This window comes from Lepidochelys olivacea (genome assembly GCF_965140295.1).
Source record: "Lepidochelys olivacea isolate rLepOli2 genome assembly, chromosome: 10".
In the NCBI taxonomy this organism is placed as follows: Eukaryota; Metazoa; Chordata; order Testudines; family Cheloniidae; genus Lepidochelys; species Lepidochelys olivacea.
In genome coordinates, this window is record NC_140420.1 from 82,680,461 (window position 1) to 82,704,421 (window position 23,961).

At 49.0% G+C, this 23,961-nt stretch overlaps 1 protein-coding gene across 9 annotated transcripts in view; it reads right to left on the bottom strand.

The window, feature by feature from the left end:
* Positions 1-249: 249 nt before the first annotated feature.
* The window catches only part of TLE3 (TLE family member 3, transcriptional corepressor), a 44,843-nt gene continuing 21,131 nt past the window's right edge, over positions 250-23,961 (bottom strand). For 2 of the 9 annotated variants that reach the window (XM_084641493.1, XM_084641490.1), the window contains exons 7-21: positions 17,236-17,437; positions 16,517-16,606; positions 14,245-14,261; positions 11,202-11,321; positions 10,849-10,899; positions 9,990-10,142; positions 9,407-9,539; positions 8,500-8,684; positions 7,445-7,521; positions 6,663-6,912; positions 6,193-6,440; positions 5,331-5,478; positions 2,308-2,458; positions 1,337-1,413; positions 250-859 (exon numbers count right to left, since the gene is read on the bottom strand). In XM_084641493.1, coding sequence (XP_084497619.1) covers positions 752-859; positions 1,337-1,413; positions 2,308-2,458; positions 5,331-5,478; positions 6,193-6,440; positions 6,663-6,912; positions 7,445-7,521; positions 8,500-8,684; positions 9,407-9,539; positions 9,990-10,142; positions 10,849-10,899; positions 11,202-11,321; positions 14,245-14,261; positions 16,517-16,606; positions 17,236-17,437 — 2,010 coding nt within the window. In that variant the 3' untranslated portion in view covers positions 250-751. Of the gene's footprint in view, positions 860-1,336; positions 1,414-2,307; positions 2,459-5,330; positions 5,479-6,192; positions 6,441-6,662; positions 6,913-7,444; positions 7,522-8,499; positions 8,685-9,406; positions 9,540-9,989; positions 10,143-10,848; positions 10,900-11,201; positions 11,322-14,244; positions 14,262-16,516; positions 16,607-17,235; positions 17,441-23,961 lie in introns of all 9 variants that reach the window. The other 7 variants (XM_084641492.1, XM_084641489.1, XM_084641496.1 and 4 more) reach the window with 5 other exon arrangements.

Here is a 23,961-nt window from a genome sequence, read left to right on the forward strand (position 1 = left end):
ATTGTTTTGCTGATGTCACATCAGTAGCTGAAGATCTGACCAATTGAACTTCAGTCCATACAGTGTTCAAACATTTGACTAATACACTGAACAATTCACATGTATGACAGTAGGAACAACTTTCACCAGTGGACATCTCTGCTCAATCTGGTTACAAGCTGCAGGTCAAAGTAGTATCTCAAATGGATACTTTGGGGGGCGGGGGGGGGGGGCGGGGGGGGGATTGCCACCACCAAACCCATCAGTGGAATACAATTACAGCAGACAAAAAAAATTAAAAAAAAAATAAAAATAAAAAATACACAACTAGTGTACCAGGAGGATTAACCTCACCCTTTCAATTCTATTTACTAGTCCGTTATTTACATTTTTCACAAGTCTTATATAGAGCGCAAAAAAAAAGTCACAATAAAAAATAAGTCCTTTATAGTGCCACCAAAGCGCAGACAAAAGAACAACGAAAACCCTAAAACCAAAATGAAACTTGTTGAGGGTTTCACTGTGCGCCATATTTGCAGACCGCCAAATAAATCCATATATGCCACGGCTTAAAATAAAAATTGCTGAAATACATCAGTCCATGCACATTACTCTGAGTCCATGAAGATCCACATTACACAGCCTGGCAGGAAACACTCTCTCAATGCATGGCTGCTCTTCTGAAGGATGTAGGAAAATGAAAGGACTTTGCCATTGTCTTGTCAGACTCGAGCCTAATATTCAGAGTTGACAGCCCTGTTAAAATCCTTGTTTAATAGATGACCTCATAGACTGTGGCCTTCTTGTCACCAGAGCCTGTTACAATGTATTTGTCATCTGCTGAAATGTCACAACTTAAGACGGACGAGGATTCTTTTGACTGGAAAAGGGAAAAAAAGAAAAAACTCAGCTCAGATTCTAGATCTTCCACTTTCAACTGCATTTGACTAAGCAGAAAAGCTTCTTTGTGATGAGACAGTTACTGTTATTTACATGCAAAACAGTGATACATTAAAAGTTTCAGAGGCACCAAAGTACGCGCTTTTCTGTCAAGTTCTTTCAGCCACATTCACTTATATTTACTACCAGTCATTTTTAGCCAGTGAGTTCTCCTCTCAGCTCCACACGTTTTCTGTGAGACACTGACCCGACGGCTTGCAGACATCCCTATCCTCACTGCAGAAGAGTGGGATGTTACATCTGCCCCGTTCACGCAGTAGGTGAGCCCAGATTTTAGTTTCTGCACAGACAATGGTGTTAGCCCCTTGCTTGGAGACCCGAGGTCACTCTCAAACCCTGCTCGCTGCATACAAGAGGGACAGATGTTTGAAAGGCCCAAGCAAGAGCAGCCTCTTACCTGGAATATGCTTGCTCCATATGGCGTTCTCCAGGCGTTGAGAAGATTATCCTTTCCTGTGCTCACAAACCATTTACCTAAACACACAAAGCACGGTGTCAGTTCCCCCACACCAGGGCAGGTCAGACACAAAAGCTGCAACTTCTATTGTGTAGGTTAGTTTCACAATGGGAACATTATTCCAACGGTGGGGCTTTTCTGAGCCAAGCCTCTGTCAGCTCCCAAGCAGGAGATTATTAGTGACTGTGAAATCAATGCATGCACCATAGGGAAGGTCACGCATTGCCCCTCTCCATTTCTGAGCTGAGCCCACATATACTAACAATACCTACCAATGAAAAGGTCTGGCAGAACCCTGGCAAGTGACACCACGTTTCCTTGTATTTGCTATCTACATATGTACCAGCGTAGGATTATAGAACAGAAAAGGCCATTTTATTATTGTTAGTACCTTTTAATCAACCGCTTTGATAAAGTTACCATCACCATTTGCTTGCCTTGTCACTTCAGAAGGCAACTGGCTTTGCTTTGAGGATAGCAGCAAACTGGGGTAGCTCAAAATGTGAAATTTTTAATAAGACGATTCACCACACCTAAGCCTTGGCTGCCAATCAGTGCATTTTCCCTCTGCTTTGGTTAGCGAGTTAACATGTGGGCAGGACTTTGATTAACACAGTTTTCAGTGATATTGCTTAGCACTTCACACCTTCAATTTGATTGAGCAGGGAGGTTGTTTTACAACTGGAACCTACAATTTAACCATCCTCCTTACAAATCCTACTGGAAGTCGTCTACACATGTGAATATACCATGGACCAAACATATACAATCTCTTATGGAAACGCTCAGGATGGTGGTTCAGAGAGGTCCCAATTCAGCCGGACTTACCCATATGCCCAACTTTAAACACACAAGCAGCCCTGCTAAAGTCAATGGGACCAGAGCTCTTAACTAACCCAGAGGTAACTTACCACAGTAGGCAAATTTGAGTGAAAGGACGCAGCTCTCGTGCAGGTGAAGCTGGTATTTATCCGGCTTGGTGTGGTGCAACACCTCAACGTTGCTGCTCTCCATGCCCACTGCAAGCCACTCCCCAGTGGGGCAGTAACCGAGCGAGAAGATCTAAAGGGATATTCAAACAGTCTCAAAACTCAAGTCGTTCATCCCCTCGCCAGCCAATCAGTTTCCTGGATTTGCCAAACCTTCTGCAACCCACCTTGCTACAGACCTGGGTTTTGTAAAGAGCAAAGGTAACAGACCCCCCAGGCTGTGCTGGAGACCACCAGGGTGCTCCTTTACCCAGAGAGCAGCCATGGTCTGCTCATGTGCATGCCATGCTTCTCCACCCTGCCCATGCAGCAGGCCGCGACCACGCTGGGGTCACTGCCACAACAAGGAAGCAGCTGAGACAGTTACTCCGATGCCAGTTGTGATGTGGGCACCCATCAGCTAGGGCCCAAACTCACACCATCAACTGTCCCATTTTTAGTCACTGCAGACCTTACCCAGATTTAAACAAGCAACCTAGTGGCGAAGATTTCTGTAGCCAGAACTACCCAGTCCCCTAAAAATGCCTCTCCTAGGTTGCTGAAGTGTAAGTATTTTCCTCCTGACTGAGTACTGCCCGGTATACGACTAGTCCTAACCTAACAGCAACAGAAATAACTGCACACTTTGGGGCTGGCCGAAACACAAGCCCGGTTTCATACAATGAATTTCCCCCACCCGAGAAGAGTACACATTTACATCGCCACCCAAAGCTACAAATTCTTCAAACCCTGGTGACAGGGAGTCCAGTAGCAGTACTTGCTGAAGAAAACTGTTTACATAACATATGAATTGATCTACTTAAATGAAAGGGGGGAAAAAAAAATCAATGGAGAATTATCCCGGAAACTGCAGGCCCTTTCTCCTATGCACACTCAGAATCTTAGTAACCAGGAACTAAACACTGATTATCCTGTTTTTCCTAATGTAAGCTTCAGTGCAATTAAATACAAGACTAAGCTTCTGCACTGCTGGATTTTCCATGGCTTCTGCAGCCAGGCATTACTGACTCCAGCTCTGTTGAAAGCAGAGGATCAATACAAAAGGCACATCATGGAACAGGAACTTTTTATTTAAACACACACAGATTTGTTCAGAGAGATATTCTGGTCCTTCTATTGATGGAGCTGGAGTGGGTCAGGAGCATTGTTTTCCTGGAATGGCAGAAAATTCCCTGCTCTTCATTTATAGTCTTATGCTATTCCAAGTTCCAGTAGAACTGAATAAAAATTAAGGCCTCTGCTCTCTCGTGTCCTGGGGGGCACACATGCCCTGGGTTGATATTAAATGGGTGTCCTTGCTACCACAACTGACAGCAAGATCGACAACTCAGAACAAAAGTGATTTGCTGAGTTTGGAAGGAGTCTGCTTCAATCTCCTAAACTACTGACATTTTGAGTCCAACAAAACCAGGACCCACATGAACAAGATACAAGGGATTTTCTTCTTTTGAATCCAGCACTGTAGCCTCAAATGCAGCCTCCTCCAGGGACGAGTTTCTAGCCAGAGCATTTACAGAGATGGACAGAATGCGTCTTTCCAACATTTCCCAGCATAGGAAAACTCTGCCTGGAAAGCTGCAAGATTAACTGGGCTTTAAGTCCTGCCCGTTCCTGGCCTAGAAGCCACGATGGCACTGACTGCATGGCATCAGGCCAGCCAGATTCCCTCTGCCAAGCGTCAACACAGTGGGAACTCCTGACAGGCCGTGTGTTCAGCAGAGCCGTCAGAAACGCACCATTTCTATTCCCTTATCAGGCACTTATTTACACATGTAACTAGCGATATGGGGGCTGTGGAAACGGATGCGCAGCGACAATGGCCCAGGCTCAGGTATTTGGAGTAAGCCTCAGGGTACTCGGTGTGCAGTTAAATAGAAACTGGAAATCCCATAGGAAGTTGGGAATTCGTATCATTACAGCAGCAGCAGACCAGGTTAATCCAGCATGGGTTTGCTCACCATTAAGACAACAGCATTTACCAACAGTAAGATCTGAGGTACTAGTTTACCCCTAAAGATGGTAATCCAATGAAATTAACAGGCAGCATGTTTAAGGCAAACAAAACGAAGTGCTTCTTCACACAACGCGCAGCCAACCTGTGGAACTTACTGCCAGGGGATGTTGTGAAGGCCAAAAGTATAACTGGGTTCAAAAAAGAATTAGATAAGTTCATGGAGGACAGGTCCATCAACGGCTATTAGCCAAGATGGTCAGGGACACAACCCCATGCTCTAGGTGTCCCTAAACCTCCGACTGCCAGAAGCTGGGACTGGATGGCAGGGAATGGATCACTCAATAAATTGCCTGGTTCTGTTCATTCCCCCGAAGCATTTGGCACCTGACATTGTCATAAACAGGGTACCACGCTAGATAGACTACTGGTCTGACCCAGTGTGGCCAGTCTCATGTTCCTACCTATGGCAACTGTGTGGCACCTGTTGACAAATGCTGGCTTCTTAATAGCAACCACCGCTCATGTCACTGACTTCTTGACAAAGGAACAACCACGGTGTTTAATTAAGACATTGCAAGTCCGTACACTAACAAGGAAAAGCATCATTCCCCTACCACCCATAACCTGCTAGGGACGCAAACCTTCCAGCAGGGCAGTCGGGTCTGCCCCTCTGCCCCACCTGTGTAAGACACCCAAAGTCCCAGGGTTGTGGCACTCTCCCCTTTAGATTGCTAAGAATATTAAGACGCATCCTGCCAGTTGCCATGGAGATCCTGGAATGACATTTCAACACACATAAGAGAATCAGCCACAAACTCCAGCCAACTACTGGTGATACCAGATAACTTTAAACCCACTGACGAGAGAACAGCCCACCTCAGTGCCAAAGGAAACACCCCATTCGTCAAAAGTCACAAGACTATGAAATTTGCAACAGCCCGGAATCGGGCAGTCTTCCCTCCTCCAGAGGCAAGAGAAACCCAGCGCTTACCTGGGAAGTGAAGTCATGTTGCTGGAGCTGTCTTCCTTCCCTAAGGTCCCAGGAACGCACTGTGTTGTCCAGACCACCTGTCCATAATTTTGTACCATCATGCGAGATATCTATGCAGCTTGCGCCATCTGTGTGGCCTTGGAATTGCCTGAGAAGCCAAAATCCAACACGCAAGAGGAAGGGCTTTAGAAATCTCAAACACACACATTTGTCTCTCTCTCAACATTTGTGTTACATTCAGGGATCAACAACAGCTCATCGGTATCTGTACAGTCACTCCAAGGTCGAGACAGTCACTGATAAGGAACCTGGATGCCATGTTTATATAGAAGAAAATTCTGTGTGTGAGACAATGCAATCCAACAAATGAAGTTGCACCAGTTCCAGTCTGTTCTGCAGGCCGAGTACTGGCAGGGACTTAACTGGGGAAAGAAGTAGTCGTGCTTTCCTGAGCTCTTCCCACAAAATCAACCTCTCCCATCTCTCAGAGCTAACATTTCAGGCTCTGACACCTCCACCGGTTTGCACTCAGTTCCCATTTTCAAGGTTTCGTAGCAGCTAGAAACTCACTTTCCTTTCTCAATGAAAGCTGAGACGTGAGAACAAGAAGGAAGCTTGAGAGAGATGCCAGTGGACACTGGCCCAGTTTGAGCTCTGATCACAATTTATATATTGCACCCCTAACCTAAACTAACACTATTTCCTTTCACTTATTGCCAGTCTTTCTGCCATTTGTCGTCTTGAACAACCCAAGAATGTTGTTCAAAATTAACGTTTTGGTATGAAAAGCACACAATTCCAGACACCGACCTTACATACCTTCACACTGGTGTCTTCGCAACATCCATTTCTAAAGACTCACCTGACCAGTGTCTGGTTGTGGAGATCCCACACAGCAATATTGCCGTCGCTGCAACAGGAGAAGCAGACTTTTGCATCAGGGCTGATTGCCAGAGCATAGCATGCTGGGGCAGAGGAGGTCAATTCAGCCTTGATCCTTGGTGTCGGGGAAGCCAGGTCCCAGATTGTAAGCGTACTCGCTTCCCCTCCCACAATAAGCGTGCGGCCGTCAGGGAGGAGTTTGCAGGAACGGATGTAGTTGTCTCTGTTCTGCAGGAATAAGCAACAGTGCTAGAGTTACCGGGAGGTTCTTGTCCAACTCGTCTTGTAACAGGCACAGGGGAAAGTAAGTGACATTCTTTCTGCATGGTCAGCATGAGCAAGCTCACTATGGTTCTGAAACTAGTCAGAACGGATCAGGTTAGCAAGAACACACACAGCAAAGCATCGGTAGACACTAGCACCCATATGCATATTCCGCCTGCAACTTACCAAGCAATCCAGCTGTGAAATGGGACTCTTACTGCCCGGCTGGCTGATATCCCAGATCTTCACACATCCCTTTCCTCCGGTGTACACGTGTCTGGTTGGGTTGCTAATAGTCACAGCACATACCACCTCCCCGTGACTCAGCGTATTGATCTGCCGAGCGTGCCTTGGGATGCCAGGGCCAGCAAGGGCATCGTGGGGGAACGGGACCGGCTGCATCTGCCCATCAGCGCTTACGTGAAATGAGTAGGCTCTGTAGGAGGAGGACGAAGGCAGGGGGGGAATTAGGCCAGGAGAGAGGTTTACACACATGGCACAGAACCTGCAGTCATCATGTAGTTGCTTGACTGCTCTGATGTCTGGGCTGTGTGCTCCCTTTCACAGGGAGCACATCTGCCAGTCACTGACTTCCATGGGGATGTTGAGGACGCTAAGGAGGCCAGACTAGACAATCACAATGGTCCCTTCTGGCCTGGGAATCTCTGATGGTCCCTGCAGCTCTGAAAATGTTCAGCTGTGCACTCTGTGCTCCCAGGGGCGGGACTGTCTGCAAACCCGGGGACAAGGCATCGAGCATTCTGGAAGAAGCCACGTATCTTTCGCACTAAGGCTGGGCAGCACCCACTTGCCTGCGCTGTTTCTGGCTGGGGCTGGGAGGTGGGGTGCGGGAACGGGGCAAGGGGCACGTAGAGGAGTAAAGCAGCATGGAAGTGGTGGCAGGAGGAGGAAGCAAACGCCCCATGTCACCTAACCATAACAGCACAGGAACAGAAAGGGTGGCTTACGGCTTCCCGCCGGGTATGGACGCAAGACTTGTGGGGAGACCGGGGCCCCTCATGGGCGGATGGGGGTCAAAGCCGACCTGTAAGACAGACAGAAACAGCCTCAGATGCTGGCTGCTGAATGAAAAGTCCCCGCTTCTGACACACACCAGCAGCGAGACTGAGCCAACTCCCACATGGCATCGGAGTGTGCAGAGGGGAACAGATGAGTACGGGCTTTCCCTGGCTTTTTGCATTTCACATCACTCCTCATGCCCCTAGGACAGCTGATGACAAATCAGTGTGCAATTATTATTGTTCATCTCCCCAGAAATGGGAAGCTACTGCCAGGATTACCCAGGGTCTGGGGATCTGCAGGACTGGAGTGGAAATCCAGTGGGAACAGGTGTTCCCCAATGTCCCGCTGCTTCCAGATGGGCAAGGAACCCTATGGCCAATGCCAAGGTCCTTTCTCCATGTGCTAATCAGCCCATACTCAGGCAAGCTCTCGACAAACCTACAGGAGAGCCTGGGTCTGGACTGGTTATAACGGGCAGGGACCCCAGAATATGGCCCCACGAAAACAGCTGAGATCAAGGCCTGTGCTCGGATTTACACGCCCCTGCAAACAGGTGCCGGGGCTGGTCCCCAGCGGCGCGGTGCCATGGCAGCTTCCGCTAACTCCAGGCCAGTGCTCAGCAGCTCTCGGTTCAGACAGAGGCGGCTCTCCCGGCTCCCGCAGTCCCCGTGTTGAGGTTTGCTGGGTTTACACTGCAGGAGTTGGCACTGAAGCCAGGCTGTTCTCCGAAAGCCCATCAGAGGAGCAGAACCAAAAGCAGCTGTCTGCAAGCACCTGGCTTTATAGCAGTGACTCACTCCACCGCCCTCCCCGCTTGTAAGACGCCGACTGGGTGAGAGCCCAGAGCTGACTGTTCGCTCCCCACGGGGGAGAGCCCAGAGTTCAGCACGCTGGCAGCTGCCTGCTGCACTCTAGACTGCCTGGGCTGGGAAGTCCCCCACCCCGCCGCGACGCGCCCGGCCCCGGCGTGACCAGAGAAGGAGCTAAAAGGTCTACGTACAGCTCCGAAGCTCACCATTGGCGATCGGCCATAAGCGGCCGCGGCACTCATCTGGGGCGGGATGTTGTGGAGCCCCGCGTAGGCCCCCGGGCTCGTCAGAGAGCCGTTCATTTCATGGTGTCCCATCATGGCGAAGGGAGCCGCATAGGAGCCAGCGATGGATAGGGGGTTCCTCAGGGCAGACGCTGGAGAGGAGGAAATTGGTCACCACTAGATTCACTTACCAGAAACCTGGGAAAGTTCTAGCCTGCTAAACTAAATCCACAATACCTGACTCCTTGGGGCATCCCACCCCCGCCCCATGCTCCTGTCTCCCTGGAAATGGGCAGGGACGGGGCGGCTCTAACGGGATGACCGTTAAGGCACAAACTAGCAGCGTGTGGTGGGTGAAGAGCTGGGGAGCTCCACATGCCGGAGGAGCAAAGCCCGGGACAGGCCCTGACACGCTGGCCTCCAACCTCCCCGGCACGTTTTGGTGACGTGGCAGCACACTGCCGCCATTCTGACACCACGGCAACGGAGACTGCAGTGCGGCTCTCGGCGTTCAGCCCCGGCGTACGCGGGTGCGGATGTCGCTGGTTTCAGGGGGAGCTGTAGCAGCTCTGAATTTGGTCCAAGCTCTCCTCCTCCCCGCGGCAGCAGGAAGGAGCGTGCACATGCTGTGTCCTTCCCTTTGGCTCGCTGGAAATTGGGGCGGCCCTGGCCAATTTGCCACGTTAGGTCTGCAAACTCCTCCAGAGCTCTGCGCCCAGCACCACAAAGGTGGTTATACAGCTCTGCAGCGGCCAATGCCATAAACCATCAAACCCTCTGGCATTTAGAGCGTAGGAGGCCCCGGTCAGAATCAGGGCCGCACTGTGCTCGCTATCACATAGCAAATCTAGGCCTCTCCCCCAAAAGCACATACCCAGTGGGTCCATGCCCGCTGGTTTGCCCGGCATAGGCCGAAGGCCTGGAGTGGTACTCGTCCCGGGAGTTGGGGCTTCGTTCCTTGGCGTAGGAGTGTTTGACTTGAGCCCAGGCGTTGACGATTTGTCGTTCTGGCCAGAAAGAAGAAAACCCAAGAAGAGATGTGGCTTAGTGATCAGCACGAAGAGACCCCTCTCCTTTCACTGCGCCTTGCTGCCCTGCCTCAGGCCCCGGCAGCGCTGAGGAGCAACTCAAGGAAAGGTGCATGCCTGGCTCGAGCTCACGGACTGGAGGTGAAATCCCCGTGAGGACAAGGCAGTGTGTCATTGTCACTGAGTTCACAGGGTCACATTAAAAGCCGGTCTCTCGGGACGACAACATGCTGCCTTGTCCTCACTGGGGTATCGCCTCAAGCCAGCAAGCTTGAGCTAAGAACGCACCTTTCCCTTGGGAAGACGTGGCTGAGAGGTTTAGACACCAACTCTGCACACCACATGAACCAGCCTCCTTCCAGAGGTCGGGACAGCCCCAGCCCTCCCCCCAGCGCCTGGCTGCCGTGTACTTGGCGCCAATCCACCTACATGGCCCAGGTCTTTAGTCTTCGAGGAAGGCGTACTGCTGGACGAGGCGACCGAAGCAGGGCTGTTCGGAGCATCCTTCTTCAGCCCTCGGGTTTTGTCTATCCCGTTCTCAGGCGGCGAGTGGGCTGGGCTGACGCGGGGTGTAGCTGGATCCTAAAGACAGGACGCCATTTAGCACCCGGCCAGTGGCAGAGGTGGGGGAAAGCTTTCAAGTGCCCACTTGTCAGGGTTTTTAAAGCGCAGGAGGGTCATGGCCATGCTGACCACGCAATTCTTTGTTTCACATGCTGTCCTCACATTCAGATACAGCGGGAAGGGCCTGAGTTTAAGGTAGCCCAAAGAGAGAACGTTTAAACTAAGGGGGGAAAGGGACTGGCTGTGGGAGGGGACACAGCTCCTTTCACTTCTGGGCTTCAGTTCAAAGCCGGTATCAAAGCAGTGGCCTGTGTGAAGAGAGCTACAGCAGGACAGGCCTCAATACAACGCGTAGCAACTCTGTGTCCGCACCACAGAAGCATGGACAAGTCTCACTGATCAACGCCTTGTCGGGGCTAAGCCAGGAGAGGCCAAGGGAAGGACAGGCCTGGGAACAGGACAGCCTTCTCCAGCTCAGGATTGGGCCTGCCACTGCCTGAGCGATCCCTTTCCTGTGGGGACACAGTACATGGGTCTCAATATGGCCGCTCTTGGAAAGAACAAGGAAGCGGAGAAAGGCAAGGCAAGGCCTCCTAGCACTAGACCATGCTTTGTGATGGAGATTTAAGGCCTGCACACCAGGTCTGGTGCCTCAGTTCCCCCCGCAAGTCAGCATTAAACCAGAGCGAAAGCAGCAGCCTTGAAAAACGACACCCATGCTCACCTCATTGGAGACGTCAACCACCAGGTCATCGCTCTTGTCACCATCGCTGTCCTGAAACAAACAGAAAGTCACCCTACTGCGAGAAGAGCCGACTCCGCCAATCCAGCAGTCAGGGGTAGCATTTTCAAAAGCACCCATGGGATTCTGGAGCCTAGAGCTCATTCAAAGGCAACTGGACTTCAGTGCTTTTGAAAACTGTAGCCAAGATGACTATAAAGAAACCCGTCACAGAAGGAGCTCTCTTATCCTGCACTACGAGATCGTTCCCCCATGTTACACCATCTGGCTGGAACACCTAGTTTTCAGACACGCACAAGAGCTAAGGGAACATCAAGAAAGCTCTTGTGACTTACATAGCGGCTCATGCTGTCCTTCTCCTCTGCTTTCCGCTTTTTGGCGTCGATGCTGTAGTCTGTAGAACTCCTGTGTTTCTCACTAGCTCTCAGGCTGTCTGATGGTGAGACAGAATTATTCTGGAATCACAGAAAAAAAATCCAAGAAGGTGTTCAGCTCCCCATTAAGTGGGTTATCGCAGTTTCAAGTGATTTCAGAAGTGGCAGCTTTTAAAGCAGCTAAAACGGTCTCTGAACAGGGCTGATTCTTACACGCAGACCCCTGACCCTCTCAAAACGAACGAACGAACGCACGCACACACACACGCTATTTTTATGTAATTCTTATAGCCCTGCAAAATGCAAGCAGCTGAACTATGATGGGAGCCAGAAGAGAGCTCAGGGCACCATCCAATGGCTTTCTTTACAATCACACAGAAGGATGTCGAATGCCTAATTAAAGGGGTCATGCCCTCCAGGGCCAGGGACCTGCCTGTTTGAGTGCCCCTCTCTTCAGGCCATGTGGCACCAACAGAGGGGCTTGCTCCTGGCCTCCTCCTCCCCCCAGGTCAGAAGACAGCTTTCTCCACTTGGGAGCCCACTCTGGCTCTGACACGACACAGACTTTGGCAGGTGAGCAGCCCGGCTAGCCCCGACAACCCTGCACTACTGAGCTCTACACAGAGACAAAGACAAGGACACCTGAAGCTGCGCCCTGACATGCTGTAGGGTAGGACTGTGGACAGTTGTCTTCAGCTTCCAATGACCAGGGCCCTGATCCTGCAAACAGCACCACGTGGGCAGACCCTGAGCCTGCATGGAGCCCGTCGGACATGAGCAGGGCTTTGTGAGGGGCACGGGGGTCTGTCGGTGCAGAGCAGCCCACAGCTTTGTGGCACAACTTGCTGAGTTTCGAGTGCATTGAAAAAAAGCTCACCAAAACTAGCCAGTTCTTGGGAACTCATTTCCTCTACCACACAAGTACCTGAATAACTTTCCTCTGGCCAGGAGCCTCACTGAAGTCCTTAATTATGTGCACAAGTAAGGTTACTGACTTGCTAAAGGGTCCGCAGTGTCATACTGATGAAGTTATGCATTCTGGATGAAACTCTGGTTCCCATTAAGTCAGTGGCAGAATTCTCATAGACTTCAATGGAGCCAGGATTTCATCTGCTGGGTTTATTAGAAGGCAAACTGCAAAAGACTCAACATGCTACACTGGAACTGTTTTACATCAATTGCAACTGGACCACGTTGGGAACCGATCTCTGCCAAGCCACAAGACATGCAGAAAAGATTTTAAAAATAAACATTGACATGATGTCAGTATGGTCACGTAGTCAGGTTGGTGGGCTTTGTTTTGTTTTTCCTCTAAGCAACAGCATCCGATCTCAGAAAACATCATTCGATACGTTTGCTCCTCCAACAAGGCCTCTTGCATGCCAAGCGTTAGCTAAGAGCAAAAATGGCAGAGCGAAGCCGCCTTCTGAGAACGGAATTTAGCATGGAAAAAAAACCAGTTACTTGGCCTTTAACTACAGCAGTGCAAACTGGGGATGTTCTCAGACAGACGCAATTCAATTAGTTTCTACAAGCTGCAGCAGAAATTACCATCATTTCATTTCTTATAGGAGTGCCTGCCACCCCATGCTACATAGAAATGTTTTTAAGCTCCTCTGCTTCCTTTTCTTTGGTGTCTGAAAAGGAGAACTAAAGCAGTTCATGTTTCTCCTCAGTACCCAATAAGCAGCTTTGGATAACACCAGGGCCTTTCTTCTCAGGCAGTCATGCTGAAAAAGCTCGCAGCTACCAGAGAATCATGTCAAGCATTTAGAGGCATTGATCCATTCAGCTGTTTCTTGGCGCACAGCCAAGAAACTAAATATTTTTTATTGCTCAGGCTAGGAAATATGAATGAATCTAGTTTTGCTTATACTTCACATTAAACCCCCAACGGGAACATTTTCCCAACTCCAAAGAAAAAGGAGCCCAAACATTTGTATATTTCGTACAAAACCCGCCCTCACCGTTCCCTACAACCTTAACAAGCAACTTAATGATGGCCAATCCCTCCCGTCAGCCCCCCCTTAAATGGCACTTTTATTTCCATCTGCATTTGACTCTCAAAAGGCCCATTTGTGGTCTCTGCACTGTGAAAGTCGGCTATGCACGGATGACAGGAAATCAGTGCAAAGTGAAGACTCAACTGTTTTTTGTCCTGCCAGCTTTTCTTTTAAACAGAAAGCATTGTGTACCTTGGGATAAGGCCCAAAGCAAGGGCCGGGGGGGGGGGTGAGGAAGGGGATAGAATTAAAGAGGGCTGAGGAGGAGGGTGGACTGTTCTTTAACAAAAAAAATATTAAAGAAAAAAATAACTAAGTGCGGCAGCAGGTTTGTGTTAGTTTCTGCCCATGCAAAAATGTCTCTCTGGAATCATCCTCCCCTTTTCTTGCCAAACACCAAGACTGTCTTCTAAGATGCAACCAAGTCAAAACAAGAATTAACAAAAAGCTGCTCGAGGCAACAATTGCCCACAACCATTGCTATTTAGATGGTTAGTTAACTGCTTGACCTTCCAAGTCCTACTTAACACAATGTAATAGCCAAAGCCATCCCAACAGATTAGATGACCCAAGATAATAGAACAGTGATCAGGAATAAAATAGCTTTCCTAATCGCTGAAGGAGTTTTATCCCTACAGACTTGACTGCACTCATTCACAAAGCTTATTCAATTGAAACAGAATCTTAAAGCTGTGCAGCAATCAAAAAGATTTAAACCAAATCTCATAACTGGCATACAGGAGTGTACCGGCAAGACAATGTGCATTTGCTTAATGTTTACTTCAGCAGAACCGAAGCGGAACATAGTCAAAGTCAAAAAAAACCAAACTATTTTAGTTAGCTCCACCCGTAGGATTTTTTTTTTTTTTGGGTCCAACAGAGATCACTAGAGAGTCTAACCCCGGAAGTCTGCTTTTAAAAACAATAGATAAATTAAAAGAGCACAGTGATCAGAAACCAAGATAAAAAAGAAAAAAGAAAAAGAACATAACAGAACTTACTGCATTTGAGTCTCGCTCTGTTAGGAATGAGGCCCGTGTCAGAGGTAAGGTCCCAGCCAAGATAAAGAGAAGACAGAAAAATAAAACAAGTTCAAATAAGTCTTAACAGAAAATAAACCCCGCAGTTCCTCATCACATGCGACTTCTGGCTTAATTCAATCAAAGCGTTTCTGGCTCTTTTCATTTTAAATTAGCTTCCCTTGCTCAATCACACACCCCCAATATTCCCCCACCCCCCCGTTTATTTTTGTTTGTTTTTTTTTTGTCTAAGTGAATTATATGGCAAAATAAACAGTGTCTAAGGGGAAATGCATTGAAATACAAAGAGAAATGGCAGGAACTAAACTATTTACACATGTTAAGTCATAAATCCAGGAGGCGAAGATACTGAACATCCAGACTCATCCTCTTTGTAGAATTACAAAGATAAGTGTTGCCACTTTAACGGGATGTGGTCAGAGGTTTAGTCATTAATTTATACATAAATAGACCCATTCTCCCACTAGTTTGCCTGACAATTTAAACTCATGTAGAAAAAAAATGAATGTAATTTGATAATAACTTCCAATAATTTTTTCCTGAAGCTTTCACAGGGAAAAAATACCCACGACAATAGAACCTCCTAGGTTAGTAGAAGCACAAGATAACTACTCTAAAAGTTGATATGTCTAGGGGGAAGAGACGTGAGATCTTGATATATTAATAGAGAGCAGAGAAGTGTGGAACTCCTCCAGCACTGTACTGGTTTGTAATTGACTTGATGCCACCATTTTTTGTTCTACAAAGATTCTCTTATTATCTCTAGTGATTAAAAAAAATGACTTTGGCAGGGAGCATTGTTTATTTCCAGACGAGTGCAAGTTTCCAAGCAGATTTCTTGCAATTAGAGAGAGACTGTGCAGTTTCATATGATTCATTAAGCCCTGGCAGCCATTTTTAAGCAATAACTCTTGCTGTGTCCATATCTAGATATAAAGCTGGTTGGAGTGTTCTCACTGCCACCTGTAAGGAGCTCGTAAGGACGACACTTGCAAAGCATCTGAGTGTGTACAGTATAGCTATTTTGGATCCTCAAATAGATTACACAATTAGGACTAGGTCCCACAAATGGAGCGAGGGGCCCTGATTTTAGGAAAGGCATCAACTAAGCCTCCAAGAATAGGCCTGCATATAAACTTATGGACACAAATCAGACTATTAGCAGGGGAAAATCAGGCAGCATAAGGTCAAATTGCTACAAAAGTGTGTCACCAAACCATGCTCACTATTACACACGGGCAAAGAAAACACCTCAGGGCCCAAGAAAATTAAACTTTTTTTTTCCCCATTGGAAATAAGTTGCTCCAAACATGAACTCAGGATTTGGCTAGTAAGAGGAGAAAGGCACCTTCGAGCAATTGAGGTCTCTGAAATATGCTGTCATTGTCATTGACAACAGGTGAATTGCAGAGAATGTTCTACACCAGCCAGCCAGGCTGACTTGGGGGCTCACACTGGAAATACCCAGACTCCCTGAAAACTCTAGTCCCCACAGAGTCAACTTGACATTGGCTTAGTGCAGGGGTAGTCAATAGGTGGCCCATGGGCCAAATCTGGATCGCCAGATGCTTTGGAACAGACCCCAAAATCTTTTTATTTACTTATTATTGTTTTGCTGTTTTCTGAATGTTCTCTGGAGTCTGGACCTTGACAAAACATAATTATTGCCCCCTGGCTTAGCGCCTTTGGGACAAGACCTCAGGAACAGAGTCTCCTGCTCAGGGCAGAGGACCAAGCCCATGGCCCTTTGTGTAACAAATGGGGTAGCCCTGATGGCCCAGCCAAAAATTTCAGGGGCTGGGTTGGCTTATCCCCAAGGGGTATTAGTCACCATATAAAACTTACCCTCACTTTTATTTTCCAGCGTAAGGCATACAGTCAAAATAAAAATAAAAGACTGACTTTTCCAACCTGTTACTCCGCTACGAAACTTCGGGGTACATGATGCCAGAGCTACCGTGAAGCTATACTAGAGCCAACTCTGAGTTCGCCAGGTAAGTACCTGTTTAATATAACTGCAGTGCTGTAGTTTCTTTTCCCATTATCCTTAGGGAGACAAAAATAAAACACCTTTGCAGTGATTTTTTTGTTTTGTTTTTTGTTTAAAATACACATACGGGATGTAGCAAACTCCCTATGTGGCAAGTGGTTGCTCTGACATCTGCAGCACGACCCATTGTGGATGCCAGTCTATTTTTAATTGGCGTTAAACGTCTCCACCCAACCCACTCACCGGGAGAGCCTAGCGCCTGCCGCTGAACTCTGGGGAGCGGACACGCTCTCTGCAATTCACCCTTAGTCTGCACACGCTGCCGATCCAGTTCTGCATCAGAAATGTTCAATGGTCGGGAAAAGGAATTAGTGCATCCCAGTGCATGTTCTCCTCCAACACATTTTTTAAGCGCTGCCTTGCTCGGTTCTATTTTTTCTGCCCAGATCCATTATAGTCAGCTGGGCCAACCCCTGGGGGGAAAGGACTAGGGACCACCTGGAAGGAGCTTTGCTCCATACAAGCACATCAGAGGGTTAATGAACAAACCCTCAGCCCCTACCACCTAGATAGCCAGGCCAGAGCCGCCACTACAAGGCACAGATGGAACAGAAGAGACGGTCCACGGCTTCCCCTATGCAGCGGGATCCCATCAGTGCAAAGACCAACCGGCTGCACTGCAGAAGCCAAGCAAGTCCCCTAGGGTGGGAAGCTGTGGAGATCTCTAGAGGGTGCCGTGAGATGAGCGGTCTCTGTGCTAGGAGGGTCTGGCGCCTCCTGCAGGAGCAGAGGGTGCCCCAGGGTTCGGTCCCTGGTTGTTAGAGGAGTCACAGAAGCCCATCAATGCTTTTGCTGTAGCATTGCCCGTCAGAGGCTTAGGAGCGTTTCTGAAGAGCCCCGAGGCGCAGAGACGAAGAGAGAGGGAGACAAGAATATGTATCTGTAAGGCCTTTTGTTCTCACCTCGGTGATCCAGGTCATGATGGTTTTTCTCATCTTTAACGGTCAAGTGGGCTTGGCTCCCAAGGGCCCCAAGAGCCAGCAGTCCTGAGCTACTCCCCGTGACGGGAGGGATTCCTGGCGGCTGAAGGCCTGAAGGGTGAGGAGGCAGCTGTACCGGGGGGCCGTGAGCAGCATGGGAGAGGTGTTGGGCCTGGAGCTGCTGCTGCTGCAATAAAATCAGCGGTAAGCAATTGATGGGAAACGGCATGTTATGCAGATATTAAATGGTCATGTGACATTGGGAGGAGTCTCTGGAAGGGGCAGAGCCTGCTTCACGCACTCAGAACATTATGGGGGAATATTAAACTGGATTAAAACTCCATATTCTTCTGTCTGCAAGGAGAATCCATGCTAGGAAGAGTCAGACTGAAGGGAGGGAGGCACAGACACAGGGCAGAGCTTATAACTGCAGCCCTCTGAGCCAGGGATAAATAGCATAGGTGTTTGAAAGACATCACTTGGGGGGTTCCATTTCATTCCCGGCAATCCACATTACCGAGAGAATCTGGCATTTCTGAGATGTAAGCAGAACAAGGGGGGGAAATACACCCAGCACAACAACTCTGAGGCTTGTTTTTGCCAGATGTTAAAACTGATATGATCTGGGAAGAAAGGAAAAGGGTCCAGCTATCCTTTTATGCTGCCTCAGAAGGCAGTTCCTGCTTGTTTGCTGGGGAGTAATTTTAAGGTATTTGGCAGTAAAAAGAAAAACAGGTGGTTAAGTCTATTTGCACTTCTACTAGAGTATTCTAGCCAGCGCAGTGATACTCAGACTGAGGGGCGCGAGCCACAAGTGGCTCTTTAATGTTGTCTCCTGCAGCTCTTTAGTATCATCTGCTGCAAAACACTGCATGATTTAAATATTAACCGATCAGGGTGCCTGTGTTTTATTTATTTATATACATGTCATACTGTTTAAATAGGACTAGATAGTTCTATAGTAAATGAAACTAATTCCCACATCTGCTGCTCTTTTGGGTAATGCTGATTACTAATTTGGCTCCTGAAACCCTGAGGTCTGAGTATCTCTGAGCTAGCCTATTAACCAAGCGCCCAGACTTCCAAATGGAACAGGACCATTGTTACGAGCTTTGCATCTAGCAAGGAAGAGCCACCGTTCCCCTAAACGCCCCAGGCCCCCACAAAACAGCGACATTTCTAGTGTCCAGATTCATTGCAACTCTACCCATTCCCTAAAACAAAGAGGCCAATTCCGCCCTGGCTAATGCTGCCTCCACCGTGGCAGCACACAGGGAAGCCGGCTTGGGGGCGGGTTACGGATCTGTTTTTTTCTAACTCTGTTTAGCAATAGAAAGGAGAACACGTTACTTCTCACTGGAAGCGTCGCACCCCCGGGAATAACGCCCGGCAGGCTGTACCTCTGCAGCTTGTTAAGCAGCTCTGCTGACAAGGTATCAGTTCCCGCCCGATAAGAGGAGTACAGAAGAGAAAGGAAAAGCCAGCCAGGTGAGTGGTGTTTTATTTTAAAGCACACCAAGCAGACTTTTGCCAGTGCCTGTCACAAGGACACGAGCTGCCTGAGCTTGGACCCTCAGCATGAACCTGCTGCTGGGTCTGTGGAGAGTGCTGCCTTGCATCAGCACCATGCTGTGCCTATAAACTTGCCCTGCGACCCAAGTTAAAAGCCCTGAGGGGCGGGTGAATACTAGCACTGGTGACAGGGTGGGGTGATTGTGAAGAAGCATTCAAGGCTTTTGATGTTTATCCGAATCCCTTTGAAGCTACCACTTCCTCAGCCAAGTACCTCCCTTTGACCCTCCCTTTGCTACATCAGAAAAGCCACAATTCCCTGCTGCGACATCCTGCACCCAACTGAGGCAGAACCCACTGCAAGGTCTAATCGATCAGGCTTTCTGCTGGGGCCTGTTCCAGCCAAGGCTTCCCAGAATGGCTCAGAGCACACAAGGATTTCAGTGCAGCAGAGACAGTCAGGCCTGATGGATCTGGACACAAGGTACCCAATGAAAGAAGGACCTGAATATTCAGGTATACCTGAAAACAGGGGGCAGAGAGAGGGTGTCCACCTCCTACCCTTGCAGGAGGTCCCAGTTTCAGTATGGAGAACAGCCACAGACTTGGGCCTCTCTCAGAAACAGATCCCAGGTACGGTTGAATGAAAACCTAACACACCGTTTCCTCCGGAGGATGGCTGTGGGGCCGCTGCATGGCCAGGGACCCATAGGCCAGTGCTGGAAATGATGAAGTTGCAGGGCCAATTTCTGCTCCCTGCGGCTAGGCAAAGAACTGGAAAAACTCCTCTGAAGGCAGTGGCTTGCTTTGAGTTTACACTGGACCATGGACTACAGAACATGAGAAAACAAGAGGAATTTGGTTTCGGCCAACAACAGCTGGGGGACTCCTAGTTGTGCAGTTCTGAGCTCAGCTCTGCTGGGGGCCTGGGAACAATGGGGTTGTTTTATCCTTGCACCACATTGTCCATTCACAGAGGGGAAATTACAGGGGTTTGGCTGCAGTCTGAATTACCTGCTTCCCTCTCCCGTATTTGTTTGGGTCATTTTAAGCAGTAAGTTATTTACTCAAAGGCAGTAACTCCTTGAAAGGAGCCATTAGAGCCTGTTGTGTCAACAGTGAAAGTATGTGGAGGGATAGTGGCTGCTGAAAGGGAAGGGAGTCAGGGCCCTTTGCAGCCCTAAGGATCTGAGCTGTTGCAAGTATTCTCCTTCGAGGCTCCAGAATTCACTGAAGGCAGAGTTACATGCTGGGTTAGCCTGTCCCCAGACGCTGCCTGCATTTGGGGCTTCAGGGAACACACAGAGCTGTAGATACCTGTTACAGCCTTCTACAGGGTGCAACGTGCACCCCATCCTGTCCCCAGCTCTGAGAGGCACGACCTCACCCTGCCATCTGGGCTAGAGTCCCCTGCTCTTTCTGAAGCACTAGGACAGAGGTTCTGCTGAGCCGGGGCACAAGGGCACAAAGATACTTGGGGCGGGACTGCGGGAAAGCTCCTCGAACCCAGTCTTGCTTGCATCTGCGCTACCCCCACTCCCCCGAAACCCAGAGAGTTGAATTGTTAGGCCCTGATCCCACCAGGCGTTGAGGCTAGCAGGAGGCAAGGGAAAGCCCTTCGGAAAGCCCCACACTGACTAACCTTCTCCCCCTCGCCCCACCTGTCTGAGGAAGTGCCCTTCCTGCCCCTGTCCCCTTGGTCATTTCCCATAAAGAAGATCTGTTTTAAGGCATATCCAAAACTAGTGACCTGCCAATGTGTGCAGCTTAGCTCGCCTAGGCCACTGCGTGGCATTAGCATGGAGTGGAGGCTAGGACTGATGGACAGACATATCCTTCAACAGCTGCAAGAGGCCCAGAGCTCAGTGGAAATGGTGAAGCCCAGAGGTGATGCAGAGTGAAGGGGCAGGGTGTGGGCCAGGGGAAGCATGACTGTGCCAGTGTGCCTGATGGGGTTCTCCACAGAAAGCTTTCGGTTTCTAGCACTCTCAGCAGGGCACATTTCACAAAGGGGGAAATCCCCACACGGGGCTGCGATTTGAAAGCTGGCACTATTTATTGCTTCAGAGTGAACTGCACATTTGAAGCATGGCCTATTCCAGAAACGTCACTTCTCAGCCATGCAAGAGGCCAACCTATTCCTTCAAAAGCAGTTTCACTCCCAAAGCTCGCGCCTCCCTCCGCGCTTTGGTAGTGGGGAGGGGAGGCGAAAGGGTGTGGGGATTTCAGGTGGCTTGATCCTACATCCACTGAAGCCAATGGAAATACTCTCCATTGACTTCAGTGGCATCAGTCTTAAAGGGGACAGGCCTGAACCTATGCTGCAAGAGCCACGAAGCTACACACCTGCATTTTATAGCCCATGGCCCCGTCTGTTGCTGGCACCACAGAATTGTCGACAAGAGGACTCCGTGGTCTGTGCATAACGCACGAGGACCATGCTGTGCAAACAGGAAAGAAACTTCCCACTCTGCCTCTCAGGAGAGAAAAGCAAGCAGCAGTTTATGAGGTGGCTGCAACCATTCACGCTGCCCATGACGTTAGCCAAAACTCACTCATCGCAATGTGACCCAAAGACCAGCCACCTTCGGAATCACCACCTGTGGAAACGGGAGGGATGTGGTCTGTCACCGAGCACAGCTTCCTGCCTCTGCAGCATGGCTCCCGGCTGGGCATTCCCCAGGGTTTGGTCCCATTGAGTCGGAGATGTGCTGAGCGATGGCACCCCCACCACTTCCTTCGGCAGATTATCCCACTAACTAGCAGTTCTTAGCATCATCCTATTATCCTTAGCTACACCCTCTTGAATCATTCCTCTGCTTGCAGAAATCCACTCCCTTTGATTCCTGCAGGCCGTCAGGCCGGCCCCCTCGCAGCCACACTGGGTATATTTAACTTCCTTGTTTTGATTTACGAGGGACTGACAGACAAAGATGAACCATAATTGGCTACCGAAATCAATGAAGCTCTCTAAACCCAAACCTTCATTTGCCCTCCATTCCCCACAAACCCATCTCCTCTTGAGCCAGGCCAACATGGCCTGTTTGTGGCGAGTATTGGGGGTTAGGGGGTTATCTTTAAGCACTCACCTCTAAAGAATGAGGAAAGTGAATCCGTAGGCACCAACTTCCTCTCTAGCCGGGGGGTGGGGAGGGAGGGGAAGATGCTCGACTCCCCACCCCAGACCCCACTCCCAGTCTACCCCTTCTCCCAAGGCCGCACCCCAGCCCTGCCTCTACCCACCCCCTCCCCGGAGCATGCCCATCCCTGCTCTGCCTCCTGCATGCCAGGGAACAGCTTATCTGCAGTGGGTGGGAGGCGCTGGGCGGGGTGGGGAGAAGTTGATCAGCGGGGCTGCCAGTGTGGTGGGGAGGGGGAGGTACTGGGGAGAGGAGGAGCTTGGCAGCTGGTGGGTGCTAAGCACGTACTAATTTGTTTTCCGTAGGTGCTCCAAAGCTGGAGCCTTGGAGGTTTTGGATAGCATCCATCTCTGTAGTATCTAGGCACTTCGTGAGATGAAATTTTCTTGTATTATTTATAAGACTCAACTTCCTTTCAGAGAGAGAGAGATTAAGCCCAACACAGCCCACTACTGACAAAAGAGGGGAAAACATTTCTAATGAGCTCTCCATCTGACCGTGTTTTGTTTCTCTGTTATACTAGCAAGGGGTTTTCTTCTCTTTTCTTTTTTTAAAGACTTGCTGATAAACGTAGTATACAAGAGAATAAAATGTGGGGTTTTTCCTCCTGTTTTATTTGAAATTGTCCCCAAAGCTTTTTTGCTTTGGGGGGAAAAAAAATGACTTTTTAAAAAATGCTCTTGAAAGTAAGTTTGAAGAGAGTTAAGTCCCTGCCCACATGGCTGGCGTGAGCCTGGAGAGAGAGGCCATGTTAAAGTCTACCTCCTAGCACAGCAGCAAGGAGTATCCGAGTGTGCACGCTGAGGTTAGCCATTCCGTGGCCCTACCCAAGCTTTGAAATTAGTACCTTAGATGCGAGTGGAGAGTGCTGGGCAGGAGAGATCACACCTTCGCCTTCAGCGACAGCACAGCCCCGCTGGTGTGCATTAGCAGGGCTGCGGTTGAGATGGTGACACCCCACTAGTGGGACCATGGCTTTCGCTACACTGTGAAGTCTGCACCGGTGCAGCTTGGTACCCCAGCCAGGGAGGTTAAAAAAGAATGGCTGGAATGACTGTCACTGCAGTGAGGTGGGCATTGGAAAGAAGCCCTTCAGAATTAAATCTCTGATGGAAAGTGTGATCGAGAGATAGGTCTTCCAAACCCAGTGGTAAAGACAGCAGAGAGTAATGAGGAAGGTAAAGCCAGAGGCCTCTCTTGCATACTGGGCCTTTGGAGAGGGCGAAGAGACGCCTTCGGGAAAAGCTACTGATTTTATCCCTGGTGACTATTAACACCTAGGCTGAAAACTTCCAAAAGCAGAAGTTTGGAATTTAGCATGGCTGTTGGAGCTCCTACTTCTCTCCCTTACATCCTAACCCCCCACAAAAAGGAATTGCTGGAGATGCACAGACACAAAGATGTTTTCCTTCCGGGGTCTTAACAAATATGGTTAAGATATGAGGAGGTGACAATTTACAAGGGAGGCTGGCAAGGAGTATCTTGTATGTAGCTGTTTTTAATTGGATTATGTACATCATACTTCATGCCTTTGTTAACCGATTTAATGGTTCACCACTTGAGTTCACCACTTGCGTTACATTTAGTGAAGTAGTCTAATCATTTCCAGAGCTAGAACCAAATCGAGGGCTCAATTTCACAGAAGCCTGGAGCAGGAGAACTGTAAGACAATGGCCTAGACGCATAAAATTAACAGTTCTTGACCTCAAAGGGGGGCGGGGAGGGAAGAAGAGGTTTTAATGATCTGCTGCATTTTCATACTTGTCAATTTTGTCTGCAGCATCTGAACTAAAAGGCGGATTCCTTCACTAGCTTATAAAGATACGTTCCTGGTGTTTATAAAGAAAGTCCTACTTGCATACTATAACAAACCTGTTTCCCCATAAAAAATTTCCTTAAAGTGTCATTGTCAAGTTTAGCAGGCATCAAATTCGAGATCTCCTCCACCTTTCCCGCTTCTGTTGACACAGCCCATGTCACTGTCTAGGTATGGGGTTTTATGTACATGCACACACATCCTTTCCCCCAAAAGTCAGCACAAGCAACCATGCCCCAC